Below are 13,208 nucleotides of genomic sequence, written 5' to 3'. Positions count from 1 at the left end.
TAAAATAACAAAAATTTGTATTTAATTAAATTTATTACAACGGATACATCGTAGCTAACTCGAGGCACTATACTTTTAAAAAAAAATATTTACTCGGCTTAGTTGTAAAAAAGGCATGCTCACAGCGAATAACAGACTTCTGCGTTTCGGATCCTGCTTTTTTTTAATTATAATTAAACAACAAAAGTGACCAAGATCACACTTTAAATAAATTAAGACAAATTTAAAGCAGAAAAATTCAGGCGTAAACATTTTAATTATATAATTACGTAGCTTTATTATGAAATTCGGTGTGTATATTACATGATTGAATAATGATTAAATAAAATAACCGTACACGTCTATTCTTTTTAAGGGGGTCCCATAGTAAAAATATCCCATATAAAAAGTAAAATATAAAAATAAATAGTTGCTGTAATGTGAAAAATAAAATTGTAAAATATTCAATAATAATTTTATCATTTTAGAATATTTACCTTTGTCCTTAGCCTTTTCTTGATTGATGGCATTACTTAAATGTGTAGTCCAACCATCCAATTTTTTCAATAAATTTCTTTTGTGATTCTTGCTTAAATTATTTTGATTTAATTTTTCCAAATCTTTCTGTTTTATTTCGTGTTTTGAGAGTAAATATTGTCGATAGCATTCTACAAAATTTTCAAATTATAATATTTTACAATGACATTTTAAAATTACAATTTCATAATTATATTAATGTTATTTTATTGCTTTTACTCACTTCTTAATATTCCAGCTTTTTTAGGTGTTACCGCTTTTCTAGGTGTATCTCTATCTCTTCTTGATTCCGCCCTTCGTAAATCGACAGCTCTTAATACCATTTCCCTCTCTCCCCACAAAGCTATGGTTAATTTATTAATGAATCGAGATGCAGTCGGTTGACTTCTTATTGATTTCCATTCCTCATATTTGATACAATATCCATAGCAAAGATGAAACATTTTTTCCTGTGGATATACATATTTTATTGAATAAAAAGAAATTAATTTGTATATAGATTTTTCTCTGTCAAATCAAACCATCTTGAGATCCACCTATATCTTAAAAGAACTTACGTTATGTCCATCATTATTTGTTATCTGGAATGCAGTAAAATCTTCATGATTTTTTTCTTTTCCAGCTTTTTTTATCACTGGCATAGTCATCCGAATCATAATCATATAATGAATGTTTAAGCCATTTATTTTTTTTTTATTTTCTTTGAATTCTTTTGTGTGCAACCTGTATAATCAAATTAATTACTTATAAATGTAAAAACTGAAATATCAAATATAAAAGAAATTACCTTTTAAGCTAGGTGTTGTGGTGACAGCTGATTTGTTTTCTTTCACTTTCATCGGAGTCGAAGAGCTTGCAGATGGTATTGCATTTTCTTCTCCTTCGAACATTGTTGGAGGTGTACGATGAACAAGTTTATTGTTCACTTTCATCGGAGGAGTCAAAGAGCTTGTACATGGTATGGAATCTTCTTCTTGGACCATTGTTGGAGAGTCAAATAATTTTTTTGACTTTATGCTTACTACTGTACTACGTACTGGAGTCTCTAATACATTGCCTTGCGTATTAGATTTATCAACATTTGTTGATTCAAATGCCTCTAACTTTTTCTTTAACTCATTATTTTTTTCAGTACATGATTCAAGTAGAGTGTAAACTTCATCCACTTCTTTTCGCAAAGCATCAATATTGCTGTTTGCGAGTACAAGAGATAATTGTAAGTTATCAATTTCTTTATTCTTCTCATCTATTTCTTCTTCCAAGGCATTTATTTTTTTATTTAATGTATTTATTTGGGAATCAATATTATCTGTATTTTCTGATACTAGTCAAGTATCGCATTGAGTATTATTAGAAAAATCTAATTTGTAATTTGCTGAAACTTTATTCATTTTCATTTGCTTCATACTTGATACCGTTTCATTATCTTTGAGCAATTGTTGTGCTTTTCTTTTAATCAATTCTCTCTGCGTCTGCTTATCAACCATCTGCATGTTATCGCATTTATTTACATTTTTTCTTGTATTAGAAGGCACAGTCTGGTTTTTCTTTTGTCGCATTCTGGAAATACAAATAATAAATATGCATTAAAGGTATACATATGCAGGTATATGTATAAAAGTATTAAATATTATTTGTTCATAGTCACCGTACACTTTATCTTTTCTATCTTTCTTAATTTGGTATCTAAACCATCATCCTCGCTTTCTGACTCTTGAGCTAGCTTTTCTAGAGCATCACTTAACCTAGACTTTGGATAAACGTATCTTTTGTGTGGATTTTTCAGATCCACTAACGAATCTGAAATGAATTAATGAATTATGTATTATTTTTATATATGTATACAAGATAAGCAATGCAGCTATACGTATATATACATACACATGGATACGCATATATGACTACTTACCTGAATGGTCTAAAATATTAGCAGGTACTGCAAATTCTTGTTGTCTGTCAGTGTCGTATTTTAAAACTTTGTATGGATTTTTATACTTTTTACGTTCTGTCTTTACTGGATCGAACTTTAGTACTTTATCTAAGGTTACAATAACATGATGTTTCTCCTTGTCGTAATAAATTTAACAGCAACAAAAAATTGAACACTTTCAATCTCATTGTCCTCAAGTGGTTTCATTTTTTTATCATCATGATTGTTTATATTGTCATTCTGACTGTTACTCTCATTCCTTCCATTGTTTTTCTCATCATCATCATTTTCATCGGAGATTTCATTCATTTTACCTTCAGCAACAAGTTACCTAGATAAATACAACTTTGATACCACCGGCAAAAACACGTGTTTGCAACCCCAGTTAAAATCAAAGAAACTGATTCTTCCGAATGTTTCCACTCTGCAGGGCAGTACGACACTATGATTGTAGACGAGAATTCCTCCGGTCGCCTTCCCGCGTATTCCGTCGTTTGGCTAAATGGCTACAGCGTGAACGTAGCCGCACTGAACCATTTTTATTTTATCAAGTTTGCCGATGAATGTTCATAAATGTTGCAAAGAATATGTATTCTAAAATGCTCTAGAGCCAGGTATCCGCTACAGCTTCTTGTAGTGACAATAAATACAATTAACAAGTAAATAACAATGATTTTAATGGGCTCAAATCTCGAATAACTTCAGAGAGTTGAAAAAAAATCAACAAAGAAGGCAGCGCTGCTAAATTCTAGTAGTATATTATAACCTGTATGCTAAGCACATATACTTTCTGTAGCTAAAAAAAGCTATTTTATGAAAAGACGTTGTTATTATTCCTTATTTAAACAATATGGTTGAATACGTTCCAAGATCTGCTGCATTTTATCGCCGATCAATGTATGCAATTAATAACGATAGCAGTGAAGATGAAAACTTTAGAGTAAGTATACACATATATATATATATATATATATATATATATATATATATATATATATATATATATATACAAACATACATAATTTCCAGATAATAAAATATACTTTGCGTACACTTACAAAATTAAGAATGAATTTTTCACTTTAAGTAATGTAGTATGAAATTACAATTATAATTAAATGCTGAATTATTTGTCAATAAATTTTACTGATCTTACTTTTTTCTTTAAAATAAAGCAGATAACTAATTTTTGTAATTGATTCTTTGTTTCTATAATAAAGTAAAAATATAATTTTTCAGAATCCGTTAGATACATCTTTACTATCAACGAGTAACTCTGATGTTATATCGGACAACACAAATTCAATCCTATCACCAAATGCACGTTCATCAGAGTTTGATAATTCTCAAGATGTTTTAAATAGTCCAGAGCAACATGTGAGTGAAAAAAAGAATTTATGTTTTTAAAGTAGTTTTTAACATTTCTTTAGTACAAAAAGCATTATATTCATTTTATACGCCCAAATAAAAAGTGTGTGTAGAAAATAACTGTGTAGTGCGTATTTGTGCAATGTTTATATAAAAAATAATTGTGTTTTTACTCCCAGATAGCCATGGATGAGCTCTGGGAGTAATCTAAAAGACCTTTGTCAGTGTGGTGAGGTTTGGTCAGACCCGGAGTCTGATATACTTGTTTATGGTGTTGTGCACTTTGTATGGCAGCTAGACACCTCAAATTTTACACAATTATCTGAAAAATCGTGTTCAACATGAGTGCCAGTGCAGATTATATGCAGCAGACTTGGTTCGCCCACCTGGACTCGAGTCCAGGGCTCGGCGTTAAAAAAAATGCTATGTTTTTTTATGGGACTCATGGAAATAAACAAGCTTATCAAAAGGTAAGTTGATATCCTTGTTCTATAGGTAGAATGCAACTTTGCTCTAAAATTTGAGCCCACTAGCTCAAATAGCCTTCGAACAAAGCCAAAATAAAATTTCAGAAACAGTCCATACGAAAGCAATCATGCATTTCTGACCACCACACTGACAAAGGTCTTTTAGATTACTCCCAGAGCTCATCCATGGCTATCTGGGAGTAAAAACACAATTATTTTTTAAATAAACATTGCACAAATACGCACTACATAGTTATTTTCTACACACACTTCCACACTTTTTTTGTAGGCTTATTATTGGGGCATCTCTAACCTTCGAATTCATTTATACCAGGGACCCTGATAAAAAGTTAACGGTTCTTGGTAATATTGGAAGCTTTCTGAAGTAGGTATAAATAAGGTGCATAAAAATTGTCATACTTGTCTAAAGCCCTATGTGATTTATTCAACTACACGTTCAAATAAACTTTCCTGTACAATTTGAGCTCTCTAGCTCTTGTAGGCATCGAGCAATGGCAAAATCTAATTTCTGAAATACATGATTGTCTTTCGTTGTATGGTTTTTCAAATTTGAAATGGATAGCTCAATGGCTATTTGAGCTAGAGAGTTCAAATTTCGCTGGAATGTTTGTTTCATTGTGTACTTGAAGATATGATATTGGGCTTTGGATAAGCTTGTCATTTTTTAAGCTCCCCATCAGTACCATAATAAAATTTTTCACTGCTACGCCCTGGAGTTGACTCCGGGTGGGCAAATCAGGCCAGCTTAGTTAAATCTGATGTGGCAGCAATATTCCACATGATTTTACACATTTTTGAGTATAATAATAGATGTCTGGCTACTTCAGAAAGCTGCCAACAGCATCAAGAAGCATTTCAGCCAACATCTCACTCTTATTTATATTAGCCCATTGAATTAAATTCTTAAAGTATATGTACAATAATATTTGTTTTAGAACGATTCTGAAGAATCACAAATTGCGAATCAAAGTCCAGTGAATCAGAGATTTCTTATTGGACTACTCAATGAAGCAGATGATAACGAATCCGAAGTGAGTAATTACTTGTACAGTAGTTTAGTTTAGCAAGTACTTGGCCAGTAGTTTCATAAATTTATGAAATTGAAGCAAAAATAATTGTAATAACGTATAATAACGAATAATAATTGCTATGAGTATCTCTAAATTTGAAGCTGTCATTAATTTCTATTTTTTTTTATTATTTTTGATTAATTACTATTAAAATATTTTATAATAATTATAAAAATAATAATTTTAATTTTTATATAGTACAAAATTTAGTTAATAATAAATATTTTTAGGACAACCCAATAAGTAACGATTCTACTGACAGTGGAGAGGATACTGATGAGGATCGTGATTCCGAAAATGAAAGTATTTTATCTTTTAACGAAAATAGATTAGATTATGACCCATATCATGAATTACGAGATTTGTTGAACAAACATGAAATGAATATTCCTGTTGACATTCCTGTAAGTGCAAGTAAATCAGACATGATGCTAGCTGTATTCGAATATGCTCTAATTCACAATTCGTCTCAGACTGATATAGAAGACTTATTCAAAATGATAAATAGTTTTTTTGAATCAAACATTCTACCACATAGTAGATATCGTATTAATAAACTTTTTAATAGCAACGATAATGTACAGTTTCATGCTGTTTGTTCGAATTGCCAAAGGTATATAAAAAAGTTTGATGAAACTGATAGACTAGTGAAATGTATACATTGTAATACAGTTATTTTGTTAAAAAATCCTACTTATACCAATTACTTTGTAATTTACGATGTAAAAACAGAAATTGTAAGTTTAGTAAAAGAAAATATTAATTATTTTGACAATATAAAAAATAAACCAGATATTGGAAATCAACCTATAGAAGATATAACAGAATATAAGAAAATATTTAATCAACTATCAGATGAAGAAAAAAAAATTTTGTTTCCGTAATTATTAATAGTGACGGTTCTCCTATTTTTGTAAGTTCCAAATGTTCAGTATGGCCTATACAATTAATAATTAATGAAATTCCGTATGAAAGCAGAACCGCAAATCCTGTAGTTTGTGGAATATGGTTTGGCAAAGGTAAGCCAGATATGGATATATTTTTGAAGCCGTTTGTTGAAAAAATGAAGGCACTAGCCGAAGGAATCATATGTACAATAAACGATGAAGAATGTTGCCTTCAAGTATATGTAGTTTGTTGTTGCGTTGATTCTCAAGCACGAGCACCAATGCAAGGCATTAAGCATTACAATGGATATTACGGCTGTAGTTGGTGTTTACATCCAGGATTAAATGTTGCACATGGTAGAGGACGCAGTATTAAATACGTTTATATAGATGAACCAATACCTAGACGAACAGAGTTAACTATGGTTACACATGCACTAGAAGCTTTAGAACAGTCAAAAGCAGTTCAAGGCGTGAAAAAATTAACTGTTCTAGCAGATTTGCCTAAATTTAATATAGTTGATGGATTTTGTCCCGATATTTTGCATTGTAATAATTTAGGAACCGCAGAAAAAATTTTAAAACTATGGATTGACCAAAGAGGTTTTCCCTTTTCGTTAGAGGAACAACAAATTGAAACTAGTAATACTTACTTAAAAACCATTAAGCTGCCTAATCAAGTGCAGAGATTATCTCGGCCTATCAACGAGAGAAAATTTTATAAGGGAAAGGAGTATGAAAATTGGATATTATTTTTAAGTTATCCAATATTAAAAATATTTGACAATTTTTCGCCATATCTTGAACACTGGAAATTATTTATTAACGGTTATTATATATTAATGCAAGATAATTTGACTATGGCACAAATACACCGTGCGCACGAATTATTAATTGAATTTGTTGTCGAAACAGAAGATTATATTCAAAATCTGCTATGACTTACAATGTCCACCAACTATTACATCTGGCGCAAAGTGTCATTAACTGGGGATCACTACTGAATCATACAGGTTATTGCTTTGAAAGTGGCAATGGAAAAATTTTAAAAGCAGTTCATGCTGCTAAAGGAGTAACGCACCAAATAAGCAAAACAATATCATTGCGACAGAGTGGGATTTTTTTAAAAGAACACGTACTTACAAACAATCCTTTATCGCCAGTAACTAGAAACTGATTTTCCTATCAAGAAAATAATAAATGTTTCTAACGAACTGACAGTTATTGATACTAATAATATTTCAAAGGTTTGTGTGCATCTTCATTTCAATGTTCTTGATGCTGAGTATATATGTGCTGTACCAAATTTATATTATGTATAATATTATCGGGCGAGTTACATCGTTGCTTTAAATTTTTTAATAATATATGTTTATTACTACACTGCTGAATGATGAATGAAAATAATTGTATCATATAATTAATAAAAATTATTCACTAAAATAAAAAATTCTCAATTTCATTATAATTAGTACCTATAAAAAATACGTATATTTTTTGAGTAAAAAACGTACCAAAAAACACAACATTTTTTTTACCTATAACATGTAAGTGAAAAAAATACTTATATATTTTCAAGAGGGTGTCAACTGGTTGGATAATATGTATATAAATTCGAAGATAAATCTCTTATTTGATCTAATCTCTTATTAGATTCAGTCTACCTTTGTTAACAACTATGAAACGTAAAAATTCTAATGAAAGTTGTACAATTTGTACAATCAACTTAAATTAATGGCATAATTTATAGACTTTTATAGATTATGAGTCATTTTAAATAAGAATCAGTCTTTTTTTGCGACTATGAAACTTTGAAATAATTTAACAATTTAAGCTGCAGCACTTGTACGTCTCTTGATGGCTCGAACTCCACGCATCAAATCAGCTTCAGACATAGGATCTATGTTCTGTCTTCTTGTTATTGCAGTCATATTTGTACAATTTATGGTCAATGGAACATCTAAAAATAAAAATTAATGAATCATTAGTAATATTAAATATTAAATATAAAAATGGATATAAATATATTTACTGTTTGGATCAATAGTCCCAACACAGTGACAACATCTCCTTTTTCCAATTCAGCTGGTACGAAGTTACGTATGTTGATGGTTATTTTACGCACTCCATCAGTTATGGATCCACACCCATAGCTGGAATTTTCGAAACGACTGGCAACTGAAGTGAATTTTGTTTTCACATATCCTTCAATAGCTATTTAATTTACATGAAACAGAAAAATATTAAATAATTATAGTTTATATTATTGAATGCAGTGATTTTTCTATCAATTTTATATTTGAATCTAGTCATCATAGTCCTCTTTATTCGAATCTAATCATTTCATTTATATTGTAGTATAATAATAATAGACTTAAGTATTTTAGTTATTTTATATTTGAATCTAGTCATCGTAGTCCTATTTATATTGGAATCTAGTCATTTCTTAGTTTTAGTATAATAATAATAGACCTAAGTATTTTAGATATTGTCAAAAATAATCGAAATATAATAGGCTCTTACATATTGTTCCTTCTTTTTGGTCGATGGTCTCGAATGTCACAACAGTCAGTTCTAGTTCTGCTGGTGCAGCGATAGCTGGAACATGTGTCCTTAAATACCGTACCACAATGCTAGCTTGAATGACGACTTCAAAGGGAACGTATCCTTGGTTTTCCATACCATGCCTAAGTCTAGTTTGTTTACAGAGTCCACCATCAATATGGATAATCTATACACAAAATATAAACAATAACATTAATATATGAGATAAAATAAAATCATCTTATTTTAATCATAATATTGAATAAAAATGGCATACCCTGTTAATTAGAACAAGGTCATTGTGTAAATTGATCAACTTTAATCCCCATATTAAGATCTGCACCTTCTTAGAACCTCCGTTACGGGCACGGGGATGCCAACCTGTATTGGCTCATTAACGAAGCATACATATCCAACAATTTCCCTGAAAAAGTGAATTATTTATTATAATATATATTTTCCAAATTAAACCATAAAATAATCATAAGTAAGGAATTCAAATTTTTGTTAAAATTAAAAGTATAAACATTAAAAAAAAAACTTACAACGTGAGGTCCTTGTCGACAAACTCATCGAAATCTTCATCTTGAGAAAACGGATTCGGTTCCACATCATCGGGGATAACTACAGCACCCATTTTGCATAACCTCTTCAAAACACGTGCTCGTCCCTATTTTTTAAGAGAGGATAAAAAGAAGTAAAAATCACGAAAATATTAAGAAACGCTTACCGAAATAATAAAGATAACACAATTTAAGTTTTTCTTAAGTATATTCAGAATACTTACCTTAAAGTAATTGCAGCGATGCAGCCAGATTGCGGGATCGATATATAAAAACGATAAAAACGTGCTTCTGTCCGCTCGCGGCTCGAACTTGGCCTAACCTGACCTAAGTCAAGCCTATAGAGGCGCTGACACTGATACGGCGGACGAAACGATGAAATACTGAATTCTCACCGGAAGTGCTCGTTAATTATAAAATTAATTAAAAACCCACAAACTAAAACAATAAACTAATTATCATTAAAAGCACTATTTAAAATTTGGAATACACACACACACACACAAATCCTTTTAAAATTTTCAATTTTATTAATTTCGGTTCACAGTTTCAAATCTAAAATCAACGGACCAATTACATTCTCGCTTAAGCGGCTTCACAACATCCGGTCATGTCTTTTTTAAGAGAGGATCCCCTCATTCATACCATAACTAATGTACTTTTAAACAATATCCTGGAGTTTGAGCTCATTTGGGCTATTCGTTCCTTTGGAATCTTACGGTCAGTGAATTATGGACTCCCTACTATACGTAGGTATTATAGAGGTATATAGAAGGTCTAAAACCATCAAAATAAAAATAATTATTTCTAAGAATAGTAAAAGAAATTTGGTTTATTTATATAAGTATTTAGAAATTTTTAATGAAAAATTTTGATTTTAATTTCAAAGGTGGTGTTCCCCCTTAACTAAAGAATTACTAATATTCATAAGCTGCTAATAAAAAAGTGATCGGAATCGTTATTTGATGCTGTAACGGGGTTTTCTTAGCGTGTCGTACGCGATAACTGATGCGTCACCGAAAATGTAACTTTAGACTCTTTTCCACGGTGAAGCTGAGGGAGCAGCGTTATTTGCTGGTGCTACTCCCTCGGGTCTACAATCCCGAAGGCTCTGCTGACAAATGCGAGGTAAGTGAAGCTCCCGTTAATACCAGATTTGAAAACCGGAATAAAATCAATCAATGCTAAGTTGGTATAAATTGGTTTCGTTTGGACATTTTCAGCAGGGAATCTATCCTCTCGCGACAAACGAGCTAATCTCAATTTCTGTTGATGTTGCGTATGAAAATCACTAATTTATGATTCATATATTTGCCAAAAATTACTCTGGTAGAAATATTAACAGGTTTCCAGCTAGAAATATGCAGGACGTTAAAAATTATGTTTAAATTTTCGGTCGATATTTAACCGTTAGAGGGTTTACTTTAAATATCTGAACGGATTATTAAAGCTGCCAAAAAGACTGGTTTATAACTACCATTTCTAGCTTACGTTAGCTACCGTTTCTAGCTACTCCCTGCTAAAAATGACCAATTAGACCCGACTAATGCCGATTCCATTTAAATCGCTTTTAATCGGTTTTAATTGAGTTAATCGAGCAGTACGATTACTAGTTAATTGGTTTTAATCGGCTTTAATTGGAAGTCGGTCCGAATACAAAAACTCAGATTTCTTTTAATTTGAAAAATCGGTTTTGAACGTTTTTTTTTTTTTTTTGTTATTTGAACCTCGTACGGTAATCATAGGTTGTAATCGGAATCGGTCCCTAATCAATATTTAACCAATACTGTGTGATCGAGATTATTCGGTTGTTATAGTAGTGAAAATGTAATCGTGTTTGAAGGGTTAGAGTCAAAGTTGGTAATAAAAGGTTGTAATCGTAATCGGTCCCAATCAGTATTGAAACAATAGTGTGAGATCGTGATTAATCGGTTCTTATAGTGGTACAAATGTTGTCGTGTTTAAAAAATTAGTGTTAGGGTCGGTAATAAACGGTTATAATCGGAATTGGTTAAAATTGGAATTCAACTGACATTTTATGATTGCGCACTATCTGGATTTTGTCATCGGTCATGTGATTGTGACCACATAGCGCATCACTTCATTTAAAGGGCAGACAAAATACCTTGGGAAACATTACTTCGGTTCATCAGTTATCGGTTTTTTATTTCTATCCAAAATAGACATGTATAAGGCGAACAAAGTGACTGTTGCCGACACGCTGCCAGGGGTCGTCCGGTATTTCTCACTCGCAAGCACAAAGAATCTATGATGGTCAGTATATAAGGCCGTTAAGGGGTCAAGCCTGGGTTAAACATGTCCCCTCGGACCGATCGAGAGACATTGCTAAAAAATATAAATCAAATACTGCTAGCAACAAATTTTGTTACTAGCAATGTTTAATTGATATTTTTTTAGATAACAAAATTTGTTGTTAACTATATTTAATTCATATTTTTTAGAAATGTCTCTCGATCGGTCCAAGGGGACATGTTTAAGGTACATTTTAAGCCCGGATAGAGTAAAGAAGACGGTCCGGATCTTTCAAAAAGCCGTGGCAAGTGACTAAAAACACTTATTTATATAGTGAAATGTCATGAATTTTGGTCAATGATTTTACAAGGTATATACATGCTTTTTTTTCGATAAAAATGGTGTATATTTTATATATTTTTAATAGATTTTTTTTTCAAATTACATCAAATCAAAAATTTTTTGGTAAGAAGAATATCTTTTTGTTTTTTTGCAGGATTTAACCCAGGCTTGACCCCTTAAGGTAACCTAACCAATTAATCATAAGATATACGTGCGATTATAACCCATTAAAACCGATTAATTAACCATAGCATACTAAACTGCAACATTTACACAATTACAAACGATTAAGACCTTTTAAAAGAAATAACAATCGGATTTAATACGTTTTTGTAATGTAGGATTTTCGAAAATAATCCAATTAACACTATTACAACCAATTTTAACCAATTGAAACAGCGTCAAAAATTTTGCCCAATCGGTGCAAATCGGTTATAATTGTATCAATCGGTTTATGTTCAGAAATCCCGGATCACATCAACGTATTCGAACCAATTAGTTTTTTTTCATCAGGTTTAATTGACTATTAAAAGCAGGGCTTTTTAATAACTTAACAAGCGAGACCCGTTAATGTTCTACCAGGGTACTTTAAAAAACGAAATATAAGTTATCGCAAGTATTTTCTTACTGAAAAAATGTAGATGACAATCGATCAGCTGATTATTAGATGATGATCAACTGATAATCGTGCCAAAACATCAGCTGATTATAATATGATATCAGTTTATCATTATTATTAAAGTTATAAGTTATATATATATAAATATATAAAAATTTGCATTTATGTGAGACGAAATGTTAATAATATTTGGCTAATTATCAGGTGATAATTAGCCAAATGATATAATAATCATGAAAACTTTCGTTACCTTGAATTGAACGTTTTATTAAAACTTGTTTAAAATTTATAAATCCATGAAATTCATATAATTTGGACCTCATTAGGTGTTACTATCTGGATGATAACACTAAAACTCTGGCTTTGAGCTCCAACATTTCTATTTCACACAATTTAGCAAATTTTTTGTTGAAGTAAAATTATTGTAAAATAAAAGTTCTGGAGGTCACAACCACAGTTTTAATGTTATCTTAATTTTATTGTTATTATAAATTTTAAAAATTTTATACAACTTTTTACAACAGATAGTAGCTTTACTGAAAAAAACGCACGATTAGTCGCACAATTATTCGCTAACTAATTGCGCGATTCATCCAAAACAAATTTTCAAATAAAATAAAATTGTTTA

The 13,208-nt window shown here is 30.8% G+C and overlaps 3 protein-coding genes across 10 annotated transcripts in view; 1 reads left to right on the top strand and 2 right to left on the bottom strand.

Moving 5' to 3' along the window:
• The window catches only part of Nos (nitric oxide synthase), a 1,339,001-nt gene that overhangs the window by 1,301,734 nt on the left and 24,059 nt on the right, over positions 1–13,208 (bottom strand). The window contains exons 2-7 of one of the 7 annotated variants that reach the window (XM_032601207.1): positions 2,426–3,076; positions 2,170–2,316; positions 1,304–2,076; positions 1,074–1,239; positions 740–965; positions 477–647 (exon numbers count right to left, since the gene is read on the bottom strand). Of the exons in view, the coding sequence (XP_032457098.1) occupies positions 477–509 (33 nt within the window). The 5' untranslated portion in view covers positions 510–647; positions 740–965; positions 1,074–1,239; ... (1 more) ...; positions 2,170–2,316; positions 2,426–3,076. 7 annotated transcript variants of the gene reach the window in all.
• Positions 3,021–7,676, top strand: LOC116738620. The gene is made up of 4 exons (XM_032601221.1): positions 3,021–3,386; positions 3,686–3,823; positions 5,238–5,333; positions 5,603–7,676. Exons 1-4 carry the CDS (start codon positions 3,297–3,299, stop codon positions 6,254–6,256), a joined length of 978 nt encoding a protein of 325 aa, XP_032457112.1. The 5' UTR covers positions 3,021–3,296; the 3' UTR covers positions 6,257–7,676.
• On the bottom strand, positions 7,385–12,120 carry LOC107981991. Of its 2 annotated transcripts, XM_016989038.3 has the most exons (5): positions 9,349–10,080; positions 9,081–9,227; positions 8,783–8,990; positions 8,292–8,473; positions 7,556–8,219 (listed from the first exon to the last, which is right to left on the bottom strand). In XM_016989038.3, the coding sequence occupies exons 3-5, from the start codon at positions 8,937–8,939 to the stop codon at positions 8,208–8,210; spliced, it is 351 nt and encodes a 116-aa protein (XP_016844527.1). In that variant the 5' UTR covers positions 8,940–8,990; positions 9,081–9,227; positions 9,349–10,080; the 3' UTR covers positions 7,556–8,207. The 2 variants fall into 2 exon arrangements, with proteins under 2 accessions (XP_031778756.1, XP_016844527.1); XM_031922896.2 differs by having other exon boundaries at positions 7,385–8,219; positions 9,081–12,120.

This window comes from Nasonia vitripennis (genome assembly GCF_009193385.2).
Source record: "Nasonia vitripennis strain AsymCx chromosome 1 unlocalized genomic scaffold, Nvit_psr_1.1 chr1_random0002, whole genome shotgun sequence".
Taxonomy (NCBI): Eukaryota; Metazoa; Arthropoda; class Insecta; order Hymenoptera; family Pteromalidae; genus Nasonia; species Nasonia vitripennis.
The sequence above is the reverse complement of the archived record's forward strand: the minus strand, read 5'-3'. Positions and strand labels throughout refer to the sequence as shown.